Below are 16485 nucleotides of genomic sequence, written 5' to 3' on the forward strand. Positions count from 1 at the left end.
GTTTATTTGCCATTTGTTCAGCTGAATCATCCTGATCTGCCTCAAAGCTTTCGTTGTTCATCCGCTCGAGTCCTGATCTATACTTTACAAGAACTTTAAAGTTAGAAACAGTAACATGAAATTCGGTGATCCGGGGTGGGTTAATTTAATTCTTTATTATTTCTTAATAGAAAACTCATGGTCCTGACGCGTAAGTTTCCAGGAGAAATCAGCAATTTGCAAGATTCACCTGTGTAAGAAAGTAAAGAAATTATACTGTCCATCCTCATGTGTCTTGTAAGTTCTAGATCATTAAGTTACTGCGCACGAAACTAAAACCTTCTGTACATCAGGTTGCGAAGCAGTGGCAGCTTGCGACGGCAATGTCTTATATCGAGCCTCCCCATGAACCGTTTTTGGAAAGAAGAAAAATTATACACGGCATCATTTGACAAGTAGGGCCTCTAAAGGATGGTTATTTATTAAGGTTTGTCCAACAAGAGAGTGCACAGCTACCTAGTATATGGTTGTGAACTTGGCCTGGCATGTTAAATCAAATGAAGTCTCCCAATTATAAATTAACAGGGTAAATTATCAACCAGAAATTTTTCCTGGTGAACATAGGTGGGAAATGACAGCCTGTCAATTCAATCTTTCTTCAAATAGGAAAGTGTTAAAAGAAATGGTTCGTGATTGATGGCGCTCCGCTGAGTTGATGCTGAAGAGTTCAAATGGTGAAGAAGAAATAGTCAAATGTTTGCAATAATTTGAGTTTACCACTTCCATATCAGATGAATATGAATTATTTATGCTGGAGAAGAGGAATTCAGACGGGCTGCCATGTCAACGCAGTTGTTGGGGAATGTTGTTCTTGGATTTAAGAAGGAGAAGAAAAGGATGTAACCTTTAAAGACTTGGTAAGCTGTAGAGCACTTAGCAGTTTGTTGAATATTACTGAGTCAAGCACTATCATCTATAAATAGATAGTGTTACCATGCAATAGACCTCACTCCTTCCTCGAGCAATCATTCTTCTGAACTCGAGATCAGAGAGCCCAATTTCCTGTCTAACGATGAAGTATCTTCCGATTAGCTTTCTCATCTTGGTTTTGGCAACCGCCACTGCTTTTGCTTATGACCCCAGTCCTCTTCAGGACATATGCGTCGCCACCAATGACCTGAACTCTGGAGGTTGGTTCGCAATTCTTGCGCTATTCATGTCTTTCAATTCTGGCTTATGATGCTGGAGCAATAACAGGAATTCTATTTCTTATGCAGTGTTTGTGAATGGAAAGTTTTGCAAGGACCCGAAACAGGCCACAGCTGATGATTTCCTCTTTATGGGGTTTAGAAATCCTGGAAACACGACAAATCCACTTGGATCAAAAGTCACACCGGCTTTCGTCGACCAATTTCCAGGACTCAACACTCTTGGAATATCCATGGCTCGCCTTGACTTCGCTCCCGGTGGCCTAAATCCTCCCCACACTCACCCACGTGGCACTGAGGTTTTGGTCGTGGTGGAGGGTACGCTACTTGTTGGCTTCGTCACTTCCAACCAATTAAACAACACTCTCTTCACCAAAGTCTTGTACAAAGGGGACGTATTTGTGTTCCCAATTGGTCTCATTCACTTCCAATTGAATATTGGAAACACCTACGCACTGGCCTTTGCTGGTCTTAGCAGCCAAAGCCCGGGAGTCATTACCATTGCTAATGCTGTCTTTGGAGCGAAGCCACCCATTTCTGCCGATGTTCTCACCAAGGCCTTCCAAGTCGACAAGAAGGTGGTTGACTACCTCCAGGCACAGTTTTGGTACAATAACAACTAAAAGGAATGTATGGCCGAAAATAAAAAGAAAGATTGAACAGAATAAAAGGCTACCTTGGAACAATAAACAACTGTATAAAGGCATAATGGATGGACCAATTTGTAATAAAAGATGGTTCGTAAACATGGCCGAAAATAAAAAGAAAGATTGAACAGAATAAAAGGCTACCTTGGAACAATAATTGCTTGAGCACACTGTATATCAAGGCATACTTATGTACGTCATGTATGACCTATTTGTAATAAAAGATGGTTCGTAAACATCATCTCTCTCTCTCTCTCTCTCTCTCTCTCTCTCTCTAATGCGCACCTTGCCTGGAAGTGTGTGAAAATATCTAGATTATGTAGAAATTGGAATGTTATCATATGAAATTATGTGATTGCCAGATCGAAGTCCCAATGCCCTCGTACCTATATCGCAAAAGAGAATTTGCCACCCAAACAAATTCTAATTTCCAATTGTATTCGAATTGTGTCAAGAAAGTGTTTGAAGAGAACATTAACGATCACTTAAAGTAAGATTGTTTTCACAAAAGAGGGCCATAAGTGATTCTTATATTAAATTAGGTTTGAAGTGGCCAATGTAGTCTCAAGTAAGACCCTAAATTCCCGACCGGCCAAATCTTCTCTGATGGGCGAATCCATGCATTTTACGTGCATCTCATGTGCTTCTTTCGTGCATCTTACGATGCATGAGCTCACCAACGTGTGAGATTTGGCACGAGAAATTCAACTGGGGATTGCAAAAAGAATTCGACTGGGGATTGCATAAAGAATTGGCCCCACAGTAGAAGACTTTCGCGAACTCTCATGGCGACCCTAAGCCATTCGACTTGTGAAATTAGAATATGCGCACTACCTCTTCTCGAAATGTCCATTTCCTGAGTCAATTTTGAAAGATGCCTGTGACCCTGTTTCAATTTTAAGCAGTACTCGCCATACACAGTATGATATGCTCACTCTGAAAGAAGAGAAAACGGAATAGCCAATTTGGACCACCTCTGGTGTTCTTGAATTCTACCAGGCTTCGCTTTAAATAATTTAGTCAGTAAGACAATTCTATTACTGCAGCAAATACTATATGCTGACTTTGAGCATTTTCTTATTATTATATGCTCTCGCAATTTGTAGTTGTTGACTCCCAAGTTTACCCCGAAAGCATGTTCTCGTCACGAGGAATTTTAAATGAAACGCCCCGTTTTGATCCGCGAAATCAGTGGAAAGCAGTTCTCGTGAAGGCTACTTAAGCTAAGCCTCAACGGAATAAACTCAAAGTCGATGGCCGGGAAGTTGATTACCACGTGTCAGGCTATGAGCATGATGTACTGAATCTGAAGATTAAGGAGAATAAGCACCAGAATTCGAACGAAAATAACTGCTGCGAGAAATGTACATAAAAATAGGGAATGTTTATTTACTTGAAGGGTAAGTTACATGAGCATCGTCGATAGGTCAAGGGGCAGTTACTAAAGGATAAGGACGTCCAGGAGAAAAGAAACACGTGAAGATTGCAAAGAGTAGTGCCCAAGAAGGAATAACCAACTAAAGAACATCAGCTCCCAATAAATACCATAGTTTCTCCACTGAGAACCCCCCATGCAAAAAACACAACAATCTTCTTCATTTTATCTTTACTTTATTGCAGCTTAGTTGTAGTTTTCAGGATTCCCATCGTTGATTAGATTCCGGCGTGCATCTTCATTCGGTCCAGCATCATTGATTAAATTCTGGTGTTGTTCCACAAAGTTCAACGTCGTTGATTAGATTCTCACATTGTGCTTATATCCATAAGTACTGAGGTTGATTTAATTCCAGCTTTACATCAAAAACAAACTGTGACGTTAATGAAATTCCATCATAGTTTGGGTTTAGAGAGTAGACTGTCTAGCTATTTGTGTTCGATTACGTCACTAGTTGAATTCCAGCATAATTGGTGTTCAGAAGTTGTTCATCTTTGAGTCTTTTGGCCATAAGTTGTTAGGACGGTACATACAATTGACAATAAAACTCCATTTCGCATTTGACATTATCTGTCTAAGCTCAAGGCAAAACCTGAGTCTCCAATAATAAAACCAAAACGCAGCATTTGGTGAAAGGTTATTCAAGAGAATCAAAATCGGTGAAACATCTTTTTGGCACGCCCGGTGGGACTAGTGTGTTGGATTGAGAAAGTGCTATGTCACAGACCTAGAGTCATATTAACTTGAATAGCTCCACTGACAAACAATTATTCATGGCTAAGAATAACACACGAGCCAAATCATCATCAACTCAACTTCCTCATAATGAAGTCGTGAATCAAGTTCAAGAGGAAGATGCTGACATATCAAGGCAACACCTCGAGGAGAGAAGGCAAGCAGACCTCACACCAATCATGCTCTCTACTACAAGGTGAATGATTGAAGAAGCTCAGAATGAGTTTGCCAACTACATGGTTAGACGAATGATTGATATTGTTAGGCCTCTGATCATTAATACTTATCACAAGTGTGCTCAAGAACAACATGGGATTTCGGCCAAACTAGTTCAAACTCAATCAAGACATGTCCCTATTTCGAATGGGTATTGTTCTTGTATCATCAACTTCTCAAGTAACTATGAGTAATGCAGGACAACTTACATCAACATGGCCCCCTCTTAGAATTTTGCAAAGGGGAGAAATTCTTGCGGCTGTGCAAGCTGATGGGTATATTAATTCACACGTCCCTACCAATGCTGATCAAGGTCCGCAATACTAATTCCATCCCTAGCTCAACAAAATCTTTCACCTGAGAACTCCATTAGGATAGAACAGCCAAATCCAACTCTAGTCCCTCAAACGAACGTGTTCCCAATTACCATGGAGGTCCCACGAGTTGTAATGGCCCCAGCCAGGGGGCAAGAACAAATAAAATAGGAGAATAATCAGCAACAAGCCCCTTTGGTGGGAACTCCTAATGCTTAGTAGCAGCTTCCAAATGTTCTACCACAATTGCTACCGAATATTCAGCCTCAGATGTTGCAATAGCCTCTCACTCTTCCTCAAGTCAATATCCCTAATCAACAAATAAACCCAGTGCTTGTGAACCAACCACAACCCAAACTTTATGCGCCTCATGGGTAGTATCATCAAGCTCCTCAATCCAAACATGCTACCACAACCCAATTACCCAGCACATCAGGTTCCGGGGTTCCCTCATTTTGTCCCAATTAAAAATCAACCAATAGTCGATACGGCGTTAAGAGGATATGGGAATGATGTTATTTATATGCCCAACATTTATAGGAAGCCATATCCGAACTGGATGGATAATGTGCCTTATCAAGAGGTTTTAAGTAATCACCCTTTTCTTGATGATATCAACATTACAAATTCATTATAGTACATAAGGCCATCGGAGAAATGTAGGGATTGTAAATGGAAAATTGTGTTGTATTATTTAATAAAAGTCTATAAGTACATTAAGTAATCACCGATAAAATAAGCCCTAAAATCCTAAAAACCACTTTATTCGTTTATATTTATAAAACTCTTCCTCAAGCTAAACCATAGATACTAATCATGCCCAGCTTGTTACAAATATATTCTATCCTCCCATTACCTAGAGGTTTAATAGTCTGTAAGTTGTTCACTACTCCTAAAATGATGGGGAAGAATCACTCTACTCTATAACTTCTCTCAAATAAAATGACGTTCAACTTCAAAGTGTTTTCCTCTCTCGAGAAACAAGGTTGAAAGCCATGTGTAATGCCGTCTTATTATCACACCATAGAGACACAGGAATTGAAGCTTTAAATTTTAACTTAGTCAATAGCTGAAGAATCCACACTAAGTCATATGTCACTCGTGCCATGACCCTATATTCTAACACAACGCTGAAGCGAGCAACAAACTCTATTTCTTACTCTTCCATAACACCAGGTTTCCTCCAACCAAGGTAGAGTAGCCAGTGGTTGATCTCCTATCATCTAGAAATCCTACCCAATCAATATCAGAGAATCCTTCAACTCTACTATGACCATGGTTTTGATAGACAATTCTTTTCCCTAGAGCTTTCTTCAAGTACTTCAAAATCCGAATAACAACATCCCAATGAGATGTACAATGGAAAGACAAAAATTGGCTCATCACACTAATTGGAAAGGCAATGTCTAGTCAAGTATTTGTTAGATAATTCAATTTACCAACCAGTCTTCTATATCTTTCAGGATTATCAAGAATCTCTCCACTCTTAGCGACCGGTCTAACTCATTGTTCTATAGGTGAATGAAGAGGTTTTGATCCAAACATGCCTATCTCAGTGAGCAAATCCAAAACATACTTTCTTTGTAACAAAACAATACTTTTCTACGATTGTGCCATCTCAATTCCTAGAAAATATTTCAACTTTCCCAAGTCTTTGGTTTGAAAGTATTACGAAAGATAGAGATCTAGTTCGACTATACCAACCAAATCATCTCTCGTGATGGTAATATCATGAATACACATAATCAAGAACAATTTGCCTCCCCCTAACTATTTGTAAAAGAAAGAGTGATTAGTTCTACATCTATACAATACAAGAGAGAGCACAATCTTAGTAAATCTTCCAAAACACACCCGTGGAGACTTTCAAACCATACAAAGACTTTTCTAACTTACAAACCAATCATCTAGACTCACCCTAAGTAACAAACCCCGAAAGTTGCTCCATAGGTCAATGGCAGTGAAGGAATTGGATGAACTGTACCGACCCTTAACCTATGTAGATGAATCATTAGCTAGAGTAACAAGTAGATGATGATGGAGTAAAAGAGAAAGTATAACTGAAAGACATGACATGTGATCGGAGGCCCCTGAATCAATGATCCAAGGGCCAAAGCAACTAAAAGGCATGCAGTAGCATTTCCTGTTTGTACTAGAGTAGTAGTGGAAGAAGTAAGCTTTGAACTTTGAAGTTGGTTGTACCAAGCAAATTCCTCATCAAACAGAACCACAACCACAATATTTTCCCTTAAGCAACTCAACCTCAACAATTCAAAGGTCCAACAAAATTGAAAAATATTATGTTGATAAACAACTTCATATTAATAGCCTAACAAGACTGTTACAATACTAGCAACCAATTGAACCAACAATCTAAATATATGAACAAAGTGCCGAACAACATCCTTAGCTAACCTAAAGCTTTCCTGGGGGACCAAAGAGCTTGATCAACATCAAATTTTGGCTAGTCAACACTAGACGACGCCGAATTTAGGCTAGATTATGCTTACTAGCATTAGATCTAGACTCGGAACGATAAACCAAGTATGATGTGGAGATCCTTGATGCCAAAGCATTCCTAAAAGACGTCGATCTTGCAAAAGAGTCATCGATTTAGTGGGCAAGACATCAATCACATTATTACATATCGACCACCTAGTCATTAATTTCCAAGGCAATTATCGATTCCAAGTCTACTTCAATCACTTTGCATTTAGAAAGTGTTCGCATTCCTTAAAGGCAATTAAATCAATAGTTTTGGAAAAAGTAAATCTTTGAGACATGCAACCGACAACATTTATTTTTTATATTTTTAAGGTTTAGTAAATGCCAATTAAGTTTCTAGAGTCTTTACTTAATTGTCCTTGTTTTCTAGTAGAACTAGTTTCATCTTCTCGGTGAATCTTTTTATCTTCCCAATAAGTCTTGGTAATTACTCATGCCTAGAGGGTTATCCCAAGCTCATCTATATAATTATGCTATGATGAATGAGAAGGTAGACTAACTTATTTAGTCTTTAGTTTGAGAACAAGAGCGATTTTTTGTTTTGCTCTTATCTCTTAGGTAAATTCCTAAGAATAATGACCTATCCATTTAAGTTCTCACTTGTGTTACCTCCTACTTCTCTACACTCTCTTTAGCATCAACTCCAATGAGATCCATCTACTTTGACAGTAAGGAGTGACTATTCCAGCAACTAGTCGACAGCATTGAGTGGCTACTTTGGCAACTAGGATTTTTATTTTTATTTTTGTTAGCTCTAATACCATGTAAAGTGAAAATTTGTATTGTATCATTCAATAAAAGTCTATATATACATTAAGTAATCACAAAAAAATAAGTCTTGAAACCCCAAAGACCACTTTACCCTTTTTATGTAGAGCACTTTACTATTTTATACCTCTAATAAGGATGATGGATACTTTACTTATTTCACCTATTTTTCTAACATGAGCAAACTAACATGCTCGATTTACTCTAAGAGATTGTCAAAAATCTTGCATCATATGATCTTAGTAAAGTAAGAATGTATTGTGTGCCCTGAGAGTATGTTCCCTTGTTAGTGTAAATAAGGGAAAAAAATACAACTAAGCATGATAATACAATGGTTTATGGGTCAAAGTGTGTGACATCCTGAATTTTCGACCCATCTCGATAAAATGAAATGGGCTTTTCATCAAGGCGCCTATGGTCCTTTTTCTCTGAGCTGATCACTCATGAGTTAACTAACCAATTGGGTGAAGTCGTTAAAAAATACAATTGCAATAAAATCCCTAAAAACTACCCAATAGGTTGGATTGTACTAAAATTGCATCCGATTGATTTTAATCATGAAATTGAACTCGATTTCGGGAATCGAATGTTTGAGTGTGTCATGACTTATTTTTAGGATCTCGCCTCATCTTTTGAAGAAATTCCGTCGAGCCCGAAATTTTGGCGGAAAAATCAAATTGGATAAATTGGATTTTTTAAAATTCAGAGGGGCACCTTTGATTGAATTTTTTACCACCAAATTGGCTCAATTTATGAAGAGTGAAAGGGAAATTCGTATGGCCTATTGCCGTGGGATTTTAGGCTACCAAAATAACTTAATTTGGTGAGGAGTTGAATGAAAATCAACAGAAATTCATAGAGTGGCTGCAAGGGGCTTATTTGGCCTTCAAATTGGCTTGTGTGGAAGCCTTGGGAGGGAAAAATACCCATTGGTTGCTATCAAGACTTGGAGGGCAGCAGAAGACTTTGTGGTCATCTCACTTAAGTGCTAGATATTTCAAGAAGAAGGGGATTGGCTGTATGGAAGACTTCTTGTCCCCCTTATCCCCCTCTCTCTTCCTTCTCTCCTCCCTTTCTCCATTTTTCCATGAACCCCCTCTGCAAAACCACTGCAGCAACTTCTTCTTCTTCTTCTTCTTCTTCTTCTTCTTCTTCACTTCATCTCCTTCATTTTTCCATTTCCTCTCTATGTTGCTGCAACACAAAACTGACCGGCACACAGCCAGCCGTCCAGCACCTCCTCATCATCATCTTCGCCCACAACACAGCCCCCTTCACCATCCAGCATCAACCCCCTCCTCACATGTCCAGCTCCACCACACCAACGACTCCACAGCAGCCCTACACCGCCTGACTAGCAACAGTCACCGTTTCGCCTCGTTGCCTTCACACCTTAGCCGCATCCAGCACCACCAACAGCCATCTATTCCAGCCCCGCATGCCTCTAGCTCACCCGACCAACAACCATAGAAGCATAACCAATTCTCAGCTCAAGCTGTGAGCTTACGGGGCCGTTTTCAGCGTCTTCCAGGCTTTCGTTGGAGTCACCGTAGACACGGGATCTCACCACCGTCGCGCCGCCGTTGCCGTGAACTTGTTTTCCCGCTAATCCAATGAGTTAACTCCATAATCCTTGATTAGATTGTTAATTGCGCTTATGGTGTTAGATTAATGCTAATTAGCTTAGTTAAATTAGTATTAAGTGAGATTAGCCATAAGATGAATTATTATTAATCTAGTTTGGTTAGATTAGCCTTAATATGGATTAGTGTTAATGTAATTGGTTAGATTAGCACTAATGAGGGTGGTTTAGTCTAATTTAGTGGATTTTCCTCAGATTTGGTTACTGGACCATCGTCGTTTGCTATTTTTGTGAATGAAAATGTACTGCGATTTTGAGGTTACTTCCTTCTCGAGAAATGTTCTAGACATCTTCAACTATGACATATATTTTACTCAAGATTTTATAGATTTAAAATAATGATATTTCAGTTTCATCATTTGCAAAACAGGATCTCGAATTATGTTGGAAACAGTGACTTTTTTTATATTCAAAGAATTTTTATCAACTCTTAAGGTTCGATTTTCAAAAGAGTGCCTTCATGAAAGTTTTTTTTCACATCTTGAAGTTTAACATAATCAAATTTTATATCAAGCGGACAAGTTTTGGATCTCGAACTAAGCTGGTTTTGGAAAACATGATTTCTAGAAACAGACACAGTTTTTGGAATGAATTGAGCGATTTACTGCTCTTAATCTAGAAATATTTGGGCTGAGGTGTCTTCATAAAAAAAAAAAAAAAAAATGTTCGTTTATGTGTCATTTATAACATATTCAAATTTAAGAATTTTCTGAGCTTATTTGATTATAATTCTGAAATTAAACTTAGAGACGTGCGAGTAGCCCAGTTTCTGCCGATTAGGACTAGTAGTGGTTTTGTGATTGTTCTTGATATTGTGCTTGTTGGACAATGTATATTTGGTAATGTGGTTTACTTTTGGGATACTTAGAACTTATGTTTGATAATATGTTTAATCGATTGCTTAATTATGCAATTTGGTGCTTGGTTGTTGTTATGGACTATTATTGCAAAAGTTGGATTTTGGTATTTAAATAGACAAATACCGGGTGTTGGTTTTTTATGCCAAAAACGTTTATATAGTATATGAAATCATGGAATTTTGAAATGATAGGGTACTATGCTTACTTGTTCAATTTAAATGCATGACCACGCACGGTTATTTTACTGGGATGGTTTTTAATACGAAGAAAATTTGCCAAGTCCATTATTTGAAAATGGAGGATTTGAGTGCAAAGCACAGTGTTCTTGGCCAAGTTTGGATGTGCGTATGGTCACTAAGTGGAAACTGTCCTGAAGCGTTTACGCGGGACGAAGCTCCTGTGTGGGGTGCCATCTAGGCGAAGGATGCTAGATGTTGCCGTTCGCGAAGGGATTTCAGAATGAAGCTCCTGTGTGGGGTGCTGTCTAGGTGGAAGATGCTAAACGATACCGTTCGCTAAGGGGTTTCGGAACGAAGCTCCTATGTGGGGTGCCATCTAGGCAGAAGATGCTAGACGATGCCATTCGCGAAAGGGTTTCGAAACGAAGCTCCTATGTGGGGTGTCATCTAGGTGGAGGATACTAGACGATGTCGTTCACGAATAAATTTCGAAACAAAGCTCCTCAATGGAGTGCTGTGATTGATGGACCGTAAATAATTGGAATACGCTTGAGGTGATTGAGATAGCCGCACCTAATTATGGGACGAAATTGTGTTGCACAAAATGGAACGTGTCATAACGATTTGGCCTTATAATCGGGACCCCTATAATTATTTGATGAGTGATATGAGGTGTTCTAGTTATTGAATGCAATTACTGTATATATATGATATATGTGATGTACTAATGTGCAGGGAGCTGTTGAGGCGAGGTAAGTCCTATGTGGAGCATGTTTAGGCTGCCTCTAGGTGAATTCTCGTCTTAGTTGGGGTTTAGGGTGTTAACTCGCTGAGATTTTATCTCACCCCGTCGTGGTTAAATATTTTCAAGTCCTTAGTGTGGAGAACCCGGAGCCCAAGGTTAAAGGGTCCGAAGTGTAGGTGGCTTAGTAAAGACAAACTGGTGTGTATAGACCTGTAGGTTAACCTGATATGTTTATAAAGTGAGTTTCATAAAAGAGCGTTAGCATATGTTTTTACTATCCCAGTGTTTGTTAGTTGTCGGAGTATTTGTTTAATTCACTTCCACATGTGCTTAAAACAAAAGGGTTAGTGACACGTCCTGGGAACATCGCAAATTTTTAATCAACTGCTGAGGGATGTGCGCGTGCCCAGAATTCAGGGCATGACAAAGTGTCTTTCATGAGCATAAGTTTAAGTAATGTCATAAGCAAATCTCTAACCAATTTGTGCATTGAACATATGTTACCTTATCTAACTAGAATTTTCCATAATAAGTATGAGATTCTAATTTTGATGCTTAGAGGGGCAATTGTTTTCACCTCTGCCCACCAGTTTTGCCTATAATAAAGAATAGATAGCAAAAAAGGATGCCCAGACTTGTGTGTGCAAAAGAACGGAAAATTGTTGTTGAGGAAAGAAAATGTGTGATTGATATAATGTTGTAAAACATTTTAATGGTTGTTACTTATGAAAATTTAAATAAAGCTAACAAATATGCTCACTTGTTATGTGGGTACTAGAAATAGAAAGTAAAAAGGTTAAGAAAAATCACTTTTATATTATGAAATAAGACAGCGCTATTTTCACCCCCATTTTGGTTAAAACACTCATTTTTTCCACTTAACTTACTCAAATACCCTCCTCCCCCTCCCCCTTCTCTTCAAATTATTGTTTCTTTTTTTATCTAGCTAACCCAAGAAATTAAATTTATTTTGATCATTCCTCTCATCAATTTCACAATATAAATGCTCCATTACACCTAACAAAATATCATCTTGTCATGCATGTTATTGTAACTTTGCCTAGAAAATATGGTCAATTTTAATTTGTGAAATTATATTTTCCATTTTCTATTTATGACGACTTATGAAAACTCATTTAATCCCCTCTTTGTATTCGACAATAAAAGCAAAACTATATTTCAAAATCGAAAATTAAAATTCAATTTAATTATCAAAACCAATCTTGATAATAAAAAATGGAAAAGAAAATTCAATCAAAATATGAAAAAGATTAAATTGTTAGATGCATGATCAAATGTCAAACATATTTATATTTAGATCATATCTAAATATTAACAAAAGAAAAGCACATAAGGGTGGGGGGTGAGAAGAATCTTCTTGTTGTTCTACTCTAATTATGAAGAAAGTTACTACTATCAATTGTACATCCATTCTCGCACTAAGTGTATAAAAACTTTAAAATATGCTTAAAATGTTCCCATGAAAAAAATCTGATGTGAATTTGAAAGTGAATAAAGGGTACATAAATTTTCGACCCCATCTTACAATTCATATTAAAATGTAAAAAGCTCAAAAGAAAGCACAAATTGACAATGTCTAACTTTAAAAACCTACAACATATTCCAGAAAAACATTCACAAAGTCAAAATTGGCTAGATAATTAGATTAAATTTTAATTTTCACTAGAACTGAAGTTTCACTCAAACTATTTGATAAAAACTAAGTGAATGATTGTTTATTCATAAGCCGTTATAATTAGAAATTTCTAATCTTTTATGTAACTTCTGTGATTAAAATATGAGATCATAAATTAATATTGTAGGCAAAATGATAATATGATAAATGGTAAGATAATATTTCTTTTTTGCTTGTAATTGATATTTATATTGTGAAACTAATAAGATTAGATAGATGATAAAAATAAAGGCAGTTTTGCGGGTTAATATAATAAAAACGAAACAATAATTTTTTTTGGGGAGGGTATTTTGGTAAGTTCATCGGAAAAAAGAAAAAAGAAGAGTGTTTTAGCACAAATGGGGGTGGAAATAGCACCGCCCATGAAATATTGGATAAATATATAAGTGTGTATACATGCTTTTAGGACAAAGTGAAAACCTCAAATAAAATATGTATAGCATAGATCTATTTCTAGAAGCAATCAATATTATAATCTCAAATAAATCACGAAAGGATATAGAGGGTAAATGTAGAGACACGAATGCGGTTCTTGCTATGCTCTTTTTCTGACAGTTCCTAAAAGAACAAAAAAAAACTAAGTTGCGTCTCAACATTAGCTTGGAATAATCTAAGACTTTATGGCTATTGTACCGAACAAATTTAGACATATCATGGTTCTGAGGAAAATTTGTAGATGGCATACCAAGAAGAGCCAGCAGCTAAAACAGAACATAGGCCTCCAATCAGCTTATGTGAATTCAACAGGAAAATCCTGATGACCCAGTACTAGACCCCAAAGGAGTACTCAAGAATTGTCAGAGTGAGGATGAACGTCTCCTTATAGTGATTTTATTATTTGCGTTTGGTGCAAGGACTTGGGTTTGGTTCTCATGATAACTCGGTGTCATAAGTCTCAGCTTTTCCCTCCATTGGTGTTATTTCTCCTCGCTCCGGTTGCATTGAAGCTTAGAGGAGGGAAAATTACGAATTACATCATATTACATCTCAAGAACCTTACTTTAGGTGATTGCTCACATAAAAAGGAAAAACAATGACATGTGCAAATTAGAAGCCCGGTGATCACAACAAGAACAATCCAAATTGATGGCTTCTACCTTAAAACTTTATTGGTGCTGCTTTTATATCCATGCAATGCATAAAAGAAAGTTCAAAAACGCAAGTAAATGATTGCATCAGAAATGTAATATATACACCAGGCAAAGCGATGAAGTTCTTGCATATTTCCCTTTCGAAAAGCTTCAAGGTGTCCAGTTTACTTCATCAAAAGGACTCCCTGAGGTTTGTAGGGAGGAAATATTTAAAAAAATCGTGAACTCCCAAGGTCTAGCTGTTGTAACTTACATTATATGGAGTTAGGTGAAGTGGAATCTAATAATTGAAACTAATTATTTTCAAAGTACTTATCTCTAAGAGCCAAACGCCACAGGACCAGGCATAGTTGAAGCTTCCTCCAGTGAAAACTAGAAAGCGAATTGATTGATTATGGCAAAGCATAACGGTGTTGAACAGGATCAAATGGATATCGAGTTGTGTCTCTATTCTATTTGACTTGGATTTAAACCCATGAATGTACCATCATGTCCCAAGTGTTCTGCCTAAGTTCTTGATATGTTCCCTGCATAGTTCTCTCTCTAGTACATTAGTTAATACATGCTTGCTAGGGTAGTCCTTGCTCAAAAAACTTTTCAAAATTCAACAACAACATATAATAATAAAAATAGTAAATTAAAAATTAAAAATTAATTTATTAAAAAAAACAAAATGAAGGTCGCGTTAATCCACAAGCAAGCTCGTCCGACAGAATATGAGATAACCTTCTTGACAAGCCCTAGCTGTGTGAAACAACCTTAAGAAATGCTTTAGTCCTGGATAAGATATGTTTTAGCCGGCCATATGAAAGTGCATTGCAAGCAACAAGCAAGCATATGCTCTGAATGTTCGTTTGTATTTTCCTCCAAATAACAAAGTCAGACAAATTTTCTAATTTAACAAAGAACAACATCAGCAACCACCGACTATTTCCTTCATGAATGTAAAAGGAAAAGTTTATAAAAGACGGAGATTGACCATTTCAACAACATTTGCGGATGCTATTGCGTCCGTCCTTACTCGAACAAATTGGGCTTAAAAAGGTATCAGATAGCAATTCCATAAAACAAAGATGGTTAGGATCCTATCGATCACTTAGCTCGGTTTAGGCGCCTAGATCACGTCAAATCATCCTCGATAGCATATTAATGGTCGTGATAAACCAATGCTTGCATATTCCTTCTCTACTGGCCTACATGGATCTAGTCCTGGGTCGTTGCACCACTTCATGAAGGATGGTGTTCATTTCTTTATATGATTAACGGTAAATTAAAGTAATGGAGAACAGGAAATTAAAGAAATGGAAACATGCTTGTAGTTGTTGAGGAATGACGAGTCCATTGTGTTTAAAACTATAAATGCATAATGTTTGAAGATTTGCCGATTTAATGTTGCCCATCGCGTAGAGGGCACTGGGTCAACCGATCTTCATCCATGAATAGAGCACCTGTTGCCATGCCTTGTCGAGTAGGTTAGATAGAGAGAGCTTAAATAGAAACACTTTCAAAAAAATTTAAACAAAGTTCTCCTATTTTATCATCTAATTGGTTTTACATGATCAGAGAAAAGATTATAAGAGTAATTGCACCATGAGAATATTCGTAGTTTCCATGAGAGATTGCCAAGAATAAAACAATAATTCATCTCAATGGTCGTTGAGACTACATTAAATGGATGGGAGAGAGAGAGACTCGCTATAACCAAATTGGAGTCCCCTCCCATATTTTATAGGGAGCAGGTGTTCAGTGGAGACTAGAAAGCGCCCAAGCCATAGAACTTTCCATACTTCATAAGCAAAGCAGGACAATTATCTCATGAGATTCCAGTATCGACAACGGTTCGGATGTGAAAGTCACAGTGGAAGTACTAGTTAAAAAGTCGCCAACATCTAGACAGACATCTTCAACAACTCCCCCATTTCTCCATTTTATATTAAGAAGTATTGCTGGCGCAAGGCCATAGCAGAGCTGACCGCAGTATCGGTTTCTGTTTATTTGCTATTTGTTCAGCTGAATCATCCTGATCTGCCTCAAAGCTTTCGTTGTTCATCCGCTCGAGTCCTGATCTATACTTTACAAGAACTTTAAAGTTAGAAACAGTAAAATTAAATTTGGTGATCCGGGGTGGGTTAACTTAATTCTTTATTATTTCTTAATAGAAAACTCATGGTCCTCAAGCGAAAGTTTCCAGGAGAAATCAGCAATTTGCAAGATTCACCTGTGTAAGAAAGTAAAGAAATTATACTGTCCATCCTCAAGTAATGTGTCTTGTAAGTTCTAGATCATTAAGTTTCTGTGCACGAAAGTAAAATCTTCTCTACATCAGGTTGCGAAGCAGTGGCAGCTTGCGACGGCAATGTCTTATTTCCAGCCTCCTCATGAACCTTTCTTGGAAAGAAGAACAGTCAGACACGGCATCATTTGACAAGTAGGGCCTCTAAAGGATGTTCATTTATTAAGGTTTG

At 37.6% G+C, this 16485-nt stretch overlaps 1 protein-coding gene across 1 annotated transcript; it reads left to right on the plus strand.

Annotated features, from left to right (window-relative positions):
• Nucleotides 1-1003: 1003 nt before the first annotated feature.
• Nucleotides 1004-1863, plus strand: LOC104438677 (germin-like protein subfamily 1 member 7). The gene is made up of 2 exons (XM_010051864.3): nt 1004-1169; nt 1257-1863. Exons 1-2 carry the CDS (start codon nt 1052-1054, stop codon nt 1808-1810), a joined length of 672 nt encoding a protein of 223 aa, XP_010050166.2. The 5' UTR covers nt 1004-1051; the 3' UTR covers nt 1811-1863.
• The last annotated feature ends 14622 nt before the right edge of the window (nt 1864-16485 follow it).

Source organism: Eucalyptus grandis, chromosome 1 (genome assembly GCF_016545825.1).
Source record: "Eucalyptus grandis isolate ANBG69807.140 chromosome 1, ASM1654582v1, whole genome shotgun sequence".
Classification (NCBI taxonomy): Eukaryota; Viridiplantae; Streptophyta; class Magnoliopsida; order Myrtales; family Myrtaceae; genus Eucalyptus; species Eucalyptus grandis.

What these genes read in the sequence shown, in the direction of transcription:
- LOC104438677 (XM_010051864.3), top strand. Translation starts at nt 1,052, where the DNA reads ATGAAGTATCTTCCGATTAGCTTTCTCATCTTGGTTTTGGCAACCGCC. An exon ending in CAATGACCTGAACTCTGGAG is followed by an intron (nt 1,170 to 1,256) that starts GTTGGTTCGCAA and finishes TTTCTTATGCAG; the next exon opens with TGTTTGTGAATGGAAAGTTT.